The sequence below is a fragment of the Pygoscelis adeliae genome, unplaced genomic scaffold (genome assembly GCF_000699105.1).
Source record: "Pygoscelis adeliae isolate BGI_AS28 unplaced genomic scaffold, ASM69910v1 Scaffold22, whole genome shotgun sequence".
Lineage (NCBI taxonomy): Eukaryota > Metazoa > Chordata > Aves > Sphenisciformes > Spheniscidae > Pygoscelis > Pygoscelis adeliae.
Genome location: NW_008824350.1, coordinates 220777 through 237894, shown reverse-complemented (window position 1 = coordinate 237894; position 17118 = coordinate 220777). Strand labels below are relative to the sequence as shown.

General features: G+C 38.5%; 1 protein-coding gene across 1 annotated transcript in view; it reads left to right on the top strand.

Annotated features, from left to right (window-relative positions):
* Positions 1 to 17118, top strand: part of MAP3K9 (mitogen-activated protein kinase kinase kinase 9) — a 68141-nt gene that overhangs the window by 21375 nt on the left and 29648 nt on the right. Inside the window, exons 2-6 of the mRNA XM_009319177.1 lie at positions 1372 to 1552; positions 9071 to 9219; positions 12832 to 13007; positions 15466 to 15706; positions 16891 to 17013. Of these exons, the coding sequence (XP_009317452.1) occupies positions 1372 to 1552; positions 9071 to 9219; positions 12832 to 13007; positions 15466 to 15706; positions 16891 to 17013 (870 nt within the window). The remainder of the gene's footprint in view (positions 1 to 1371; positions 1553 to 9070; positions 9220 to 12831; positions 13008 to 15465; positions 15707 to 16890; positions 17014 to 17118) is intronic.

Below are 17118 nucleotides of genomic sequence, written 5' to 3'. Positions count from 1 at the left end.
AGATTCCCACCCCCACCCCCCCCCAAAAAAAAGGCAAAAAAAAAAAAAGCTGTGTTAGCTTGAGACTGATACTTAAGCCTTTTCATGGACTGCTAAAAATGGTCCTGAAGATGATTTTTGTGTGTACTGTAACTTTTGCAAGGCTTTTGCCTTTTGTAGGTTTTGTTGTGATCCATGATTGTGTGGTTGTAGGGTTGTGTGGTTTTTTTTTTTTTTGCAATTCACACACACATACATAGAAAAAGGTGGAGGGGAAAAACCCTCTTGTTTTCTAAGAACCTGTATCTGTAATGACATTAAAAACAGAGTAGCTGCATAATGATGGTGTATTAGTGGCTTGATGCCTCTTGCTGTGAAGTCATTGGACTAATGGTAATACAAATATTTTTTTCTTTGTGGCCCTTTACAAAGTGGCTGAAAACCATTTCACCGGCTTATGGCTACATTAGTTATGGAAGGTTAGTGGGCTATTATATCCTATTGCTTGATGTTACATTGCTGGCGCAACTTGTGTGGTCACTTTAAGACAAAGAAAGAGGATAATGAGGTGCTGCTAAAGCGGAGTGGATACTTCTGGCCTCTGATTTACACTCACTTCACAGTGGTGTGACAGTACAGCTTTCTGGGTAAAGAGGAGATGTGCTTTATAGCAAAGCATTCTTGAGTTCTGTCTCAAGGTTTTTTAAAGTTCTTGGGTATAGACTCCTTTGCCACTGAAACGTGGTAGAAACTTTGGCAGCTTAACTAAAAAAATAGTTTCATAATGATGGGGGAGGGAATCTATAACACGGTGGTGTATATGAAGTCTTGAATTGGGCATGTTATTGCTGATCATCAATCTTTTTTTTTAATTGTGACTTTTTAAAAAAAAAAATCTGTGTATATAGAGCTTCCACTCCTAACACATTTACATGAAGGATATATCCACCCTGTGTGTGTATCTGGATTTAAAAAAAGTCCTCTAAGTTCAAGAAAAAGATGCTACTACTGGCTTGCTGAGAGAGGATTAATGAGGAAATGTCTTCCCTTATCTGGATTTCTAGAAGTTACAGTGGTTCACTTCCTCTTAGCAGAGAATTATTATACAGAATGACACTAGGCACTATATTAAATAATTATGTTATTATCTATTTGTTCTCTGGGGCTTGGTATTTTGGTTAAATTTGAAATGATTTGCTCAACAGCTGTTCACTTGTCAGATGAAGGGATCACATTGAAATAACTTGTAATGGAGTGTGGTATGTTTGAATAACTAAAAGTCAGGGAGAATCTTGAAATTTGGGAGATGTCCGGGAGGATTTTTTTTGCATAAATACTAGCTTTACTCTGCATACCTTTTATTCCCCTCCCCCCCGCCCCCCTTTTCTCCAGTACTGATACTCGAAAAGGTGGAAAATGGAGATCTGAGCAACAAGATATTGAAGATCACGGATTTCGGCTTGGCCAGGGAATGGCATAAAACTACCAAAATGAGCGCAGCTGGGACATATGCCTGGATGGCTCCTGAGGTCATCCGCTCCTCAATGTTCTCCAAAGGCAGCGATGTGTGGAGGTATTGATTTGGCATTAAGTGATTGGATACTAAAGAGTAACTAGACCTGCCAGGAAACCTCTTTTATGTTTAAAAATGAGTAATGGTGAACCAAATGTTAAAATTCAGGTCTTAAGAAAACTTTATCCACCAGCTTTCCATCTATCAGACTCTCAGACTACTTTGTATTAATTGTAAACTTTTTTAACTGTAGAAAGTGGTGGACCAGCTCCTTCATGCCCCTAAATTTTTGTTCTATAAATTTACGTTCAGATTATCCTAGGATTCATAATCTCAATTCCCTCTGCTTTATCTAAAACAACCTTTTTGTGCTTGTTTGGCTGTTGGCTGACATAATCAAAGGCCATAAAACAATCTGTGATGTACTTAAAATTACTACTTTTTTACTGTTTTACCAACAGTAAGATCATTTTATGTTTTGGTAGTAGCCTGTCACTGATGTATTTGTACACAAACACTGTACCTAGTCGAATTCCCCATGCAGTTTCAGCCTGAATACAATGTTTTTAACTTGCATAATAATCTTGTGAATTATTTCCACCTTTCTAGTCTTTCACATAAAATAATACATCTCTAGGTTCATCTGAGTATGTAATCCATAAGTAGTAATTTGCATGTATATATTTTATTTTCCATTCATGCACTGGGATTTTTGAGAACAGGAGCTACTTTGGTGGGGAGGAGCATAAGGGTTGGCCCATAGACTTCCAGAAACTGAGTTTGAATACGACCATTGAGTGAATTGGTAAATCCAGAATTCAGCAAATAGCTCTAGGACAGTGACTTTTCTGGATGCTGTGTGACACAGAATTAGTACTGAACATCTGCAACAGATGAAGTAGATGGAATTTTGGTTTTCCTGTGGGGAGAGAGGTATTGAAATGTCAGGGTGACTTTGTCTTCAGAGCAGTAAGATTCTGTCACTGGCCAGTAATGCTCCCACACAAGTGTGCATGCTGTGAAATCTGTCAGGATAAAGAAATATCCCAGCTAGTAGAATTGTTTGGCTGTTATGGCAGAGATTTGGTCTGTGGATTTTCATTTTCCTTATCCAGTTTTGCTGAATAGATAATGTATTGCCTTGTGATAAGTCTGTGGACTTGTATTTTGCACACTAATGGTGTGGATAAAATTCTGACTCTGTAATTAAATGTGGTAGCCTCTGTAGTTAATCTGAGACGAATTGAGCAAGAACCAGGCTTTTATTCTGAGTGAAGTCTTGCAGAAATTAAAACCTCAAGGCTGTGCACCTTTTCTGTGCACATGATGACAGTACTGGTTTGTACACAGTTTGTCAAGCTCAAACCTCAATTTGCTCTTCTCTCAAACAGTGCCAGGAGTGACCCTTTAAGGGTAACCTGGAAGAGAGGGAGAAGAGAAGGGGGAAACAAATTCCCTGTGACTGTAACTTTAATAATCCAGGCACGCTGTGAACAGATCAGTAGATGTTCTGTACCAGTATGACCTCATTTTAAAAAAGATAAGACTTAATAGGTCAGTTGGTGATTTTCATGAAGGTATCTCAAGTGCCTCTATACCTGTGCAAAAATACCAGTTTGGTCATTGACTTAAGGACTTTGAATCACTTCAGGACTTAAGAATTGTAAATAACAAATTATTTGTTGGTTTTTCAGAATACTATATTTCTATTTTTAAGATTCCTTCATCACTTGCTCTTTTTATAGTTACCAATCTTCCCTTGAAAACAGGTTGAGTTCCCCTCAGTGCTCTTCCTTAAACAGAGGGTCATCACCATTAAGAGAGCTGTTACACTGTCTCTGAATAAGCCTTCTCTCTCTGGTGGCCAAAACCTTGAGTCATAGTTAAATAAGCTGAAAAGAACATGGTGTTTGAGGCATGTATGCAGAGGACAAATACTTGCAGTGCGGTCACTGCTAGTGTGTCAGTGATTGTAAGCACTGGATTTCACAAAAGCAGTCATGGACACGTGTAATAAATCCTGTCCCCACCCAAGGATGCAACTTGAAATTCTTAACAGGATGAACTTTTTTTATCCTATTAGACTTGCCCCTCCTCTTGTCCACCTCAACCCCTCCACTTCAACTCCACTTGGAGTTGAGAGTTTTTTGCCTGACAACCTTCCAGTTAGTCTGTGCAGCATCAACAAAATTGGCTGTCTCTGTCTCTAACGTTCACAAACCCTTTTACTTCAACACCTTTTCTTTAAAGCTTATTAGAATAATACTGCTGACTGAATTGTTGCCCAGCCTTTTAACAAGAATCTTGTTCTGCTTGTGTTCTCGCTGCACAAACAGGTGAAGAAAATGCTTGCCAGGACTGAAATTTCCTGAGTCAGTCTCACCTCATCATAAATAACTGCTTCATACAATTCCTTTCAAAACGTGTAGCAAGCTCCATTTAAAAAACTCAATCTGGTTTTTTTTGTTGTTGTTTTTTTGTCCCACTCTAAAGGAGGGTTGACAAAGAACTTAAAAGGCTGAGGAATGCTCTCACACACTGGTGTCTACCACCAGGGTCTGGGTCACTGCAAAACTTCTTGATAATAACAGTACTTAGTACATCTTGCTAGTGAAAATTTGTTGCTATGAATTTTGCTGTGCTGCACCCGCAAGCTTTAGATATACAGCAGAAACCTTGTGCTTATACTGTACAGAGGACAAAGAAGCCATGGTTTTATTTAAATATGTCAGTTCCTGTAAATCTATTTATGTGTTTGAGAGGAGAGTTACATATTTGCTTTGGATTTACAGGAGGGAAGTTGAACCACAGATATTGCAGCTTATCCAGTACCGTACAGCAAGCTAATGTTAGTAGGCATATAATTAAAATTTCCCTGTGATTTTAACTGCTTAAATGTATTTCTTATTTGCTGCACACTTCATTTTTGACTTGTGCTGCTTAAAAGACAATCATGTTGTCAACATGATTAGAATGCAGCATATAAAGCTACCATACAACCTTCATCTGAGTTCCCTGTGTTCTTCAATTTAGATGCTTTTAAGATGTATCTACTCTGAGACCAGTGAAATAATTAGGAATTTAATTTTCATTTAGGAATGGAATACCAGAACTACCTAAAACCATCTGATTAGCAGATCAGGATGTTTCAGGCATTCAGTGTTGGGTGTAGGAACTTCAGTCATTAGAATATTTCATTTGAATCAAGTGTTGGCAAGCACTTCCATCCACAACTGACTGCTACCAGGCTTCTGTAGGCTTCTGTAGTCTTCTGTGTGTAATGAAGCACTGGCAAGACTTCAGTACCTGGCAGACAAATGTTGACTAGCAATATTGGTAGAAGCTCATGTGGGAGAAGTGTATGCAACTGACTGTTGTGAAATAAGCAGGAAATGTCATCTCTGGAACTGCCAGTCCAATAACATGCAAAATGCTCACTGTTAATAGCCATTAAAATGTAATGAAGTTTTTTCCTTAACAAAAGTAATATTCTACTTTCTGTTGTTGCTGGGATCTCCTTGTTGGGCTGATAGTTCCCTTCTCATGGAAGGTGCTGAACCTAGGGAGATGGATAAGAGGAACCTATGGTACAAATGCCATTGAACAATAACAGTGAGAAGAAATTACTGTTTTTCTCTAAGTTCACAGACTTACAAAGGAGATGGCAAAATCACGTGTGAAATCCTGCAGACCTCCAGCCTCCCTCTCCCAGAAAATCCAGTGTGTAGGATTGAACCTGATGTTAAATGGCTTAAGGGATTACTGGATCACTGGGAGATGGTTAATTATTCATACAAGTGTCAGTTGACTTGGACGCATTGTTTGTATCACATGGTTCATTTTGTAATTAAAGTCCAAAAATTACTACTGGGTGCTGGAAAAACAAATGAGCTCGATCAGTTTTTCTTCCTCCCTGTTAAGAATGAGAGGCCCTTGACTCTTCTTATGCCTTTTTTGTATAAATCTCTTCTGTCTCTGGCTTTTTCCTTTGTAATTCCCAATCCCCTGCTTGAGAGTTAATGGAGAACACTCTGTTCAGCGCCTCTCTTGCTGTTTAATCAGTTGGGATGATTGTTGTTCAAATGCCACAAAGCACTGTTTCCCTAGTTCTGTGGAAGCAGTATTCTCAGCAATGAACTGTAGGTACGTGAGGAAGAGGAGGCATTCAGTTTTGTCACAAACAAAGTGACCTTTTCTGCAATACATACTTCTAGTGTCATGTTAGAAGAAACTCCAATCTGTCTGTTCCTTTGTCTTTTAAAAATTAGCCTGCAGAAGAAATGCTTTGAGCACATCAATAGTGCTTTCCTGACTGCTCCATTAAGAGAAATAGCTAATATATGCTTTATCCAGCACTAGTGGTAAAGTATTAACACAACTCTTTGGTAGTTTCTCCTACCTTTTGATATCGACACATGCATCCAAACTGAAGAGTAACATGAACTATCAATCAGATTTAGACAGGCCAAATATATATTCAGTTCAGTATTCATTTTCTTTGAGTGTCTTATGAATGCTAGGAGGCCAAAAAGAAAATGGGAGATCCTTAAACTCCTGTTTATTTTTTTCAATGAGGCTCTTGAGACAGTAAGAAATTGATTATTCCTTTCCATCAAGGTTCTTAATTATAATTATCATTATAATATCAAGAGTATGAATTACATAAGAAAAATGCAAAAGATTGTATAGGTGAAAAAGTATGATATTTTGCTTAATAAACTAACTGTGTTAGCAGCAAAGGAGGAATCTCTAGTGACTGAAATTCCATATCTAAATTGGAAAAGTAGTATTAAGACTGTCCAACTAAGGTGGCAGCAGGTACAATGAATGTTATAGACTTGGTGGTGTTGGGGGGAGATTGCAAGAGTACAGGTTGCGATAATGAAAATTTTGATTACTCTCAAATGGATAGGGCAATTGTTGATTTGAAACAAGAAGAGATTATTTTTTAGCTTCAGAAATGACTGTTTCATGGAGCAGCTATTCAGGGAGCTTTTAAGAGGACAAGCAGTTTTTCATTTGGTCTTCAGGTGTGCTTAGGAGACCTTCAAAACGGTAAATATGACCATGGTCAAAATATATGTATACTTAGTCAAAATATATGTATACTTAGATTCAATATCTTTGCAAAAGCAATTAAGAAAAATTAGTCCATTACAGTAGTGTTTAATCTCAAGGAGGTTAATGAAAACATTGAGAAATTTTGTGTAAAACAACAAAAAGGGAATGTGCAACATGGATATCTTTTAAGGACACTATGTTAAAGCTCAGAGCAAATGCATAGGAAAGACTTTAAATGAATGAAGATGATGATGTAGAAGAGACTACTGAAAAGTTGACTACTTCAAAACGTTGAACGTGTATCCAAATGAAAATTAGGCATGGACTTGAGTGTTTTACGTTCGACTTGCCAGCACTTAAGAAGATTAAAAGGGTTTTGAGGAGAGTCTTGTGAAAAGCATAAAAACAAATAAATTGCTTTCAAATGCAGCACAGGTGAGAATCCTGCCGGAGAACATATGGCCCAGAGATGACCAAGATGTAAGAATGCCAAGAAGATAAGGCTATAGCAGAAAAAACTTAGTAAGTGACTTGTGTCTGTTAGAATGGAGCAAAGAGAGGCTTTTTAAGCTGAAAATTTCTCTTTAAGGGAGCTGAGCTGGAGGACATCTCATACTGAAGTACTGTCCACAGAGGTGTTAAAACTGACTGATAAAATGAACAGTAACAAATTGCTGGGATTTACAGTAACACCCAAGACTTCTACAGGAACATGAGAGAGCCAGCTGAGTTAATAGCTGTGCTGTGTAATCCGTTGCTTAAAGCTGCCTTAATACCAGAGAAATGGAAGGCAGCAAACATGATGACAGGTCTTAAAAGAACTTCCTGAGGATCAGCAAGTCTGATTTTCAGTTCTACTAAATGGTAGAAACAGCACTAAAGAGCGAGGAGCTGGTGGACATATGAGAATATCTGGGGAAGAGTCAGCTTTTGTAGAATGAAATCATACCATGTGAAAAAATGAAAATTCTTGAAGGAGTTATTGAGCATGTGGACAAGTGGTAAGATTGCTTATACCATATTTGGATTTATAAAAACTTTCAACAAAATCTTTCGTCAAAAGCTTTTAAAGAAAGTAAATTGATGTGGGAGAAGAGGGCAAGTCTGTTTCCCATCACTTAGTCAATTCTTAATTACTAAAGGAATAAATCGGTTTTCTTGGTGGGGAATTCTGTGTTCAACATAATGATAAGAGATTTGAAAAAGCAATACATGCCTAGGTAACATTTGTTGATGATACCAAGTTATTCAGGATAAGAAAAATTAATCTACTGTAGAGAGCTGAGGAAAAGTTTTGTTATACTGAATGATAAAATAAATGAAATGGTAATAAATACAAAGTAGTACCCATGGGAGAATTTCACATGTACAATTATGGGCTCTAAATTTTACTATTATGATTCAGTAAAAAGATATTAGAGTTACTGTGAGTAACCTAGCTCATTTTGTAAGGAGTCAGAAAGGCAAGTAGCAAATTAAAATTTAATAGAAAAGAAATAAAGAAGAAAACAGGAAATACTGTGCCTCTCCCCATATCTTTAAAACTTATGTGATTTTGGTCATTCCAACATAAAAGGTTTCAATGGAATGAGATGGTACAGAAGATGTCAAGGTCAATGAAAGATATGAAATGGCTTCTGTTCAGGAGAGTAAGTAGACTAGGATTTAGCTAGATTAGGATTTTGGGGGCTGGAAAGAAGATGATTTAGGTAGGATGTAGTGGGAGCCTGTGAAATCATGGATGGCGTGGAAGGAGCTAATAGGGAACATGTATTCACTCTTCCTTGTATTGAAAGAACTACAGGGAAGCAAATGAAATTACCAAGTAATAAGCTCAAAACAAACACATGGAAGTATTTTCTGGCAATGCGTCATTAAATTTGTGGAACTCACTACTACAGAACATAGTGGATAGTAAATGGGTTCAGAAGAGAATAAGACAGATCAATGGAAGAAAAAACTGTCAGGTCACTAACTACGAAGAAGCTGTCTCTGGCTCAGGTTTCCTAGAAGTAGAGAGAATATTCTGATGATATGTTGTTTGTCATATACCTGGGGGAAGAACAGTCCTGGAACTATTTCCATAACTTCATAGTTAATATTTCACAGAACATCTGAAGAACAGCCTAATTCTGAAGAAGTATTTTTCACTTATTTTTAAAAATCGCAACTCACCAAACAACCCTCCTTCACATTTGAGAGTTTCCCTGGGTTCTGTTTTGAAATTTGCTAAATTAGAAGATTTATGTTAATGTTTTTCAGATTGTTCCCAGTTTCCAGAGAGAAAATGATTTTTGCCTAAAAGGCGAAAATGGCGTCTTATCTCAGTCCTATTAAAAAAAGCAGGTAAAATAAGGCACTTCGCCAGCTTGGCAGCCATGATGAGCTTGTCCAGAAAACTGCAATTTCTTCAGTTTACCAGACTTACCCTGATAGGTTCAGGTACTTTCTTGTTGCTTAACAAAGACTGTGTTAAAGTCAAACACCTATTCTCTTTTTCTGTTTTCCTCCTGGTAGTTATGGCGTGCTGCTTTGGGAACTGCTAACAGGAGAAGTACCATTCCGAGGAATTGATGGTCTTGCAGTAGCATATGGTGTTGCCATGAATAAACTTGCCCTTCCAATCCCTTCCACGTGCCCAGAGCCTTTTGCCAAACTCATGGAAGGTAAGCCAGCTGTGGTATAAGTATGGTTGGTGCTCTTTCTGGAGTGCTGTTGAGTATTGCCTCTTTGTGTTGGTTTTGATACCTAAGAGCACAGATTTCTCAAATCGCTTTATTCAATGGTGCAAGTTATTATGGGAGCTAGGCTTGGCTGTTAGTGTGCTGTGACAGTTACTCTATTACAGGAGGAGTATGTGAAAGAAATTTCCCTGCCATTTTTTTATCAACTGGCTTTATAGGAAAATGGGGGCTATTACTGTCATCATCTAGCTGTTGTTTTCTAGTAGTGCAGACTCACCGACACCAAAACTTCACATATTTTGGTCTAGTTTGAAGTCTTCAACTTGTTTTGAAATTCATAGCTTGAACATCTTGCTAGGTAGTGTCAGATTGATTTAGAATGAAACTTCAAGCTACTGACATTTCGGGGAGAGGGTTTGAATGTGGCTTTGACATTTGAAAACAACCCAAATTTTCAGTCAGAATGATGTGATTTTCTGCTTTGTGTGTGGAGATAGCTCATGCCCAAGGTGGGCTATATATGGGTGAAAGAAATACAGGAGTTTGTCACCAGAGCTGCTGTAGTTTATTAAAAAGGACTCTATGAGGTAGCTTTTGGGCTATACCTATGTCACCTGCTCTGCTGGCTATTGCAACTACTTACATATCTTCCGAGCTTCAGTTGTTCCTCCCTCCCTCCTTCCTTCCCTCCCCCTCTCACACTAGTACCTTTAATGTTTTTTTTTTTCAGTGCCCCTATTCCCAAGGGTTTCCAGGTGTCTATATGTAATAAACATTTTTATACCAATCTGGCAGAAAGAAAAACTCAGGTAAAGAGAAATCAAACATGTTTTATAGTCTTAGTGAGCAAAGAATGAGTCTGAACATAGAACTGAGATTCTGTGGTTTCTGGTGGTGTTTTTAGCCCCAAGAAAGGGATTTGATTCATGCAAGAAAATGTTTCTGATGGATTTCTCTGCTTTTAGAATACTTTGCATTTTTCTGGTCTTTATGTTAGGTTACAGGCTTCAGTTAAGTTAAAGTAGAGAATTTCATGTACTGTTGTGCTAAAAAAGAAACATCCTACTGGATAGTAAAGAGCAGTAGAGTTGCAGGTATAGTGGCTTGGAAGCAATGTAAAGCAAGAAACTGCATCTGAAAGAGTTAATGGAACTACCAGCTCCATGTTGTGCCAGGGCAGTTTATTTTGACATGGTTCCCTAAAACACGGACCCTGGATTTCTTAAATATAAGTGAGGTATCTGCTGCTGGGGTTAAAAATAATGCCCTCTGAGAAAGTCAGGTAGAGGCATATGGCCTGTGCTTGAACCCAGCAGCGCAGGGGTGAGCACCCACATGGCTTTGGAACACTTGGCTTCTCCATGTGCAGGGGGGAAGAAGAGAACAAGAAAACAATTACTTTCTGCCCCTTCACCAAAACTGTTTTTCAAACAGGCTGTTTCCTGTCTCGGGTGAACTCTTGTTCCCCTAATGCTGCTTTTACTTTTGAATTACTGCCCTGGTGGTCTTCACTGAGACAGCAAAGCTGAAATTTCCCTCTTCACAGAAAAGACTTGTATGTTACAACTGTCCTCATTAGTGCAAATAATGGCAGATCTAGGCCTGGGAAAATAAAAGCCACGGGCCACCTGCATAGTTATCCTGTTCACTCATTCATGCATTTGGCTGGCTGCAGCATTTTGTTTTACTTTGGGTCATGTTTGCTTTGCCACGCTTAAAACCTGGGGTAAAGAGGCAGGGATTATGGCACTGACAGTCCAGCTGTATCACCCATTGCTACTAATTGGTCAGCAGCAGGGGACCTTCAGAGCACTCTTTAACATCCTCAGTTCTCTATTTTGGGAAGAGAAGCAATTTGAAAGCCGTAAATACACGTGTTCCAGCTTATGCCTCCTGGAACCTGAACAGATGCTTAAATTCCAGCATCTTGATACCAGCAGTTTTGAAACCAAAGCTCGCAAATGCAAAATCTCAGTAGCGCTAAAATCAAAGAAAAGACCTGCAAAACTAAACCTCAGCAGCTGCACAGATTTTGTGAAGTGTTATTTATTTTTAATTACAGCTCCTCCTTGGTGTATTTCAATCCACAGAACTGATGAATGAATGTCTTTTTAGGACATCACCAAAATTTTTTTTAAGAAGGCTTCCTTTTTTCCAGCTGTAAGGTCTAGGAAACTTTAGAACACTTTTATAACTCTTGCCTCGTGCTGCAGTAATGCGTGTCTTTAAATCCAGTGACCATTAAGAGCAATGATAGTATGAGCATATTGAGAAAGACCCATGTGTTAATTTCTTCCATTCATGCACAAAAGCTGTATTCCCTAGAAATATACTTGAATGCTAAGTTTTTCTGTTTGGTTCTTCTCAATTTTTGACACGCAGGAGTCTAGCAGTACTAAAGAGAATAAGGATGCTTGTTGAACAAGAACCTGTGTAAGTGCCAGTACAGGACAATATAGAATGAGAAAGTGACATTTTCTGCAGGAGTAGAAATAAGGGTGAAGTAAGAGGGAGGACTGAAAGAGTAAGAATTTCCTATTCAGAAGTGTTGTTAAGTCAAACATTTTGACTTAATGGCTTTTTAAAAACACATTCTTAATGATTTTGTAGCTTGAGATATTACTTCATACCACTTTCTATTTCCGTTTCTGTTTTCAATGTTCAATTCCCATCACTGTAAAAGGAGTACCTTTTTGTACTATTGCTAGTTGAGTTGCCTCATGTGGTAAGATGGGAACCTTAAATTCTGCGTTTTTAGAGCTCTGTACTTGGGTAAGCCATTGCATTAGATTGTAAATGAAAAAGCTTGTTTATCTGAGGTTTCTCTTAAAAGCAAAAGAAAAAAGCCTGATCAAACAATTTTTCTCTCAAATAATAAAGAACCCTTAAAAGTAAGAAAACTCCCAATGCACTATTTGATGTCATTATTTACTTGAATCTCCTGTTTTCATTCAAGCTATGCCCAGTCTGCTTTGCAGGAGAGATTTTCAGTTCTGTGGAAGAGATTCATAATGACTCAGCTTAGTGCTAGAGTTTGGCATTAGAAAGAACTCTGATAGATATCCTTCTGCAGTGTGGCTGTTAACTCTGCAGTGTAAGTGTGATAAAAGAATTGTTTGCAAAAGTCTTGCACAGTATCTCCACTCTGTGAGCACATACAACTTAAAGCAAAATATTTAAGGAAACTATTTATGATTTTTTAATATATGTTTGAAAATGTAACTTTCCATAAAATTAGTAAAACTCTCTTTCCAACTTAAAGCAAAATATTTAAGGAAACTATTTATGATTTTTTAATAGATGTTTGAAAATGTAAAATTAGTAAACCTCTCTTTCACTTGGCGTATTATTGCAATAGAACCTAGAGACCAGGTAATTCGAGATGTTAAGTGATGTTGGATATTGTATAAGCATGAAAGCATGAATTCCATACTTGACTTACGATCAGACAATAGTCAATACAAGTGGGAAATGGGAAAGATAGGGTAACACAGAGAGTGTGCATGCCACTCTTAGCCACTGGGGATCAGTAAAGTACTACTTATCCTCTCAAACCTCCGTACTAAGAGATGCTTGTCTTTTGTCCTATTCTAGATTGTTGGAACCCTGACCCACACTCACGACCTTCCTTTGCCAGCATCCTAGACCATCTCACTGCCATAGAAGAGTCTGGTTTCTTTGAAATGCCCAAAGATTCCTTCCACTCCCTGCAGGAAGACTGGAAACAAGAGATCCAAGAGATGTTTGATCAGCTCAGAGCCAAAGAAAAGGTAAGTAGAGAAAAACACCCCATGCTTGTGCGCTCTGGATTATAATTTTCCCATTTCATAATTCAAACAGGGATCATTGTTTAGTGCATCCCAGAGTTAATTCTGTGTGCACTTTACTGGAGCTTGTAATAAGTCCCCAAATCAATGGCAGGTTGTAATGTACACAAGGGCAGAATCATGAGTAAAATAAGTATCTGCATCCTGAGCTGCTACTCTTTCTAATATTGTAGTGAGCTTCCATTATACACTGTGCAAACTGCTATGATGAGTTGTCTTTGTTTAATGCATCTAATAACTATTTCACTGTTAACATCTTAATTGAGAAGCCCAATGATAACTGTTAACAATAAAAGTAGGAGAGAGAGTTTCACCATATATACTCTAGCAAACGTTGCAGCTTTGGCTCTGTGAGATTTGCATTTTCCACATTTTGAGCACAGCCAAAGTGGATTGACTATAATAAACATGAGTGCTACTAGGGGAATGGTCCAATAACTGTTATAATTGAAGTCCATCTGGGTAAATAGCAGGAAACAAAAATGCTAGCAGGAATAAAAAGAATTGTGATCATCAGCCTCGGAGTAGAAGTGAAAAAGCTGACGTTTTCTTCGAGCATACTTGCAGAAAGCACAGCTTGCTGCATCTATGTTAAGGTCCTTACAGAGACTGTCTTTACAGTTGTTCGTGTGAAATACTGCAGTGGAATCACTAAAGTAATAATATTTTTCGAAGTTCACTGTCTCTTGCTTAAAAATAATTTCGTAATAAGCAGCCAACTTGATTTAGGCTCAGAAGTTGGATTTAGGAAGCAGAAAGAAAAGGACACCTTGGGGCAGGGGAGAGAAGTCCTACAACAATACTTAAAACATTTCTATTCACATATTATAGTAGCTTTTGGGAAAAATAAAATAGCTAATAGGCATTTTCCTGCTGCTATTGTCCCGGCGTAACTGTGTTGGAACAGTTTTTGAAAACCAGAAATTTCAACAGACAAACAGTAGTAGCTAGACTGCCCTCAGGTTTTTAGTACTGTATTCCTCTGTAGCAATGGGGAAAGAGAATTTTATATCCTATTCACCTCATGAGTAAAATGTACCAAACCTCCGTGGGGATGTACAGGTAAAAATGATGTTATTTAAAAAAAAAAAAATCTAAACTGAAATCTGTCTGATAATCTATCTGAAGTTTAACTTGAGTTCTTCGGTTTTTACCTTCTGCAGTGGAATTAGCCAGCTGGAGATAGTTATTCTGAGTGCTGAATTCTTATATCCTTGTGGTGAGAGGAGAGGAGTGCAGTGAGAAGACATTTTGTGATCTCAAGGACAGTTTCAGTTGATTCATTTTGTCAACAAGGGAAAGATTGAAAAGTTTGCCTTATGCATCTTTATGCCTAAGGAGCAGCCATGCTTGGCGGAAAATGATGGGAATGACCTCCTGATGATGTTTTCTTCATTCATTTTTGTTAGAGCTGTGTTTTTTGCTATTTTATGATGCATGAGATGGCAAGGTTATTTTTAAACAGTTTAAGTCAATACTGAAGTTAACATAGGTACTGAACAGGAAAACAAGGATTAATTCTTTTCAGTGTTATGAATAAATCTTCCAAAATGGGTTCCCATATGCATGGTACTCTTCAATGGCTCTTGTGAACATGTTCATGTCAGATATCCAGCATATTTTTCTCATGACACTGAATTTAGGATTCAGTGCCTTTTCACAGAATCACAGAGTGGTCGAGGCTGGAAGGGACCTCTGGAGGTCGTGTGGTCCAACTCCCCTACTCAAGCAGGGCCACCTAGAGCCAGTTGCCCCGAACCATGTCCAGATGGCTTTTGAATATCTCCAAGGAGGGAGACTCCACAACCTGTGCCAGGGCTTGGTAATGCTCACAGTAAAAAAGTGTTGTTCAGAGGGAATCTCCTGTGTTCCAGTGTGTGCCCATTGCCTCTTGTCCTGTCACTGGGCATTGCTGAAAAGAGCCTGGCTCTATCTTCCTTGCACCCTTCCTTCAGGTTTTTATATACACTGATAAGATCCCCCTTCTCCCCCACCCAAGCCTTCTCTTTGCGAGGATAAACAGTCCCATCTCTCAGCCCTTCCTCATAGAAGAGATGCTCCAGTCTCTTAATCATCTTTATGGCCCTTCATTGGACTCTCTCCAGTACGTCCATGTCTGTCTTGTATTGGAGAGCCCAGAACTGGACACAGGATTCCAGGTGTGGCCTCACAAGTGCCGATGTCCAAATTTTAATACTGATATGAAGGGCCTTGAATGGCAAGCGTAGAAGTTCTTGAGGATTGTTTTAGGTTTTTGGCTTTCAGCTGAGCCTTTAAACAGTGGCACTAGCAGTGCTGTGAGCACAAGTCATTGCTGCTGTACCTTCAGAATAGGTAATGTTAGTCTTAACCCACAGGTCACAAGGTAGCTTTTTGTTTCTCCTTTCTTATCTCCCTGTAGGAGCTGCGCACATGGGAAGAAGAGCTGACTCGTGCTGCTGTTGAACAGAAGAACCATGAGGAGTTGCTACGAAGGCGGGAACAGGAGCTGGCAGAACGCGAGATTGACATCCTGGAAAGGGAACTCAACATCATCATCCACCAGCTGTGTCAGGAGAAGCCTCGGGTGAAGAAACGCATGGGAAAGTTCAAGAGGAACCGCCTCAAGTTAAAAGATGGCAATCATATCAGCCTGCCTTCAGGTTGGTGACGTGTTAGGCTGTGTCAGGTGAAATGGGAGGAACAGGCGAACCTGTAGCTTTGGTAGCTCCTTTCTACTGATACTTACGCATTAGAAAGTATTGGATGTACTTTGGGAAAAACATGCCTCTTTGGGATCAAGAAACTAAGTTTGCTCTTGTGGCTAGCATTCCCCAAAGTTTCAAGGCTGGGGCATGCTGTATGAAGGCTAGAAGTAAATTTGAGGTGTTACGTGTTTGTTAGTCAATGGCTGAATATGGTTCACATAAAAATGTTGATGTTGCAGTTTAACATGTTAATACTCAAAATGATCAATTTAATAAAGGATGTACATAAAAATGGTGGAGGTTCTCGCTCTGGGAATATTTTACATAATGCTGCAGCAGAAACCATAATCTACTGATTTTCTTGGTGCAACAATCTAAAAATTACCAAAAATACATTGATAGCTGTGAGACTACAACCCTACATTGCTAGTTCATATGTGAACTCATATTAACACACAAGTGACCTCTAATACCACCCTCCTTGAAAAAGTGTTAAATATTGGTGAGGTGTCAGGGAAGTCAGTCTTAAGAGTGAAGATGGTGATTTTCAGAAATATTGAATCCTTAGCATTTCTGCTGCAGATTCTGTATGGAGATTCAAATTTGTAAAAGAATAAAAGTGTGGGTTTTGTAAATCACCTAAGGCTCATCATTAAGGATGATGTCTTACACTGTATTCTTTGTTTTCTGAGAGAGATTGGCTGTTCAGAAGAGCAATGATGATAAAACGTGCATGTTAATTATGCTTTTCTTCAGGTCTGTAAACATCTATTGCTGGTGGGTTTGCTCAGATTAAGAAACTGAGAGATAAGGTGAAAGGAATTTATACAGGGATATACTTTGGCATAAATGTCAGTCAACACATGGGGATCTATGTGTGTATGTATCTCACACGTACACTAAGAAGAAATACCTTCATGAGTGTGACCGCACCTCTTTGTTCTGAGGTCTTTGTAACTGCATGTATGACGGGGGATAGCAATTAGCTGTAAAACTTCACTTCTACATAGATCCTGTAAATTGTGCTCTTTGAAAGTTACCATAAATTATTATTTCTTTTTTCTTATATCAAAAAAAGAATTTTAACTGTGTCTTTCTGCTTTTGTCTTGATTTTTTTTCTTTTTCTTTTGATAAACAGATTTCCAGCATAAATTCACTGTGCAGGCTTCTCCAACAATGGATAAAAGGAAAAGCTTGATCAGTAGCTGTTCCAGCCCTCCTGCAAGCCCTACCATTATTCCCAGACTCAGGGCCATACAGTGTAAGGAGCTCAATGTAGTATTGAATTTGGGAAATGTGCAGTCTGTCAGCGTGGTAAGATGCCAAGATTCCATATCTAGGACAGGACTGTAAAAAAAAAAAAAAA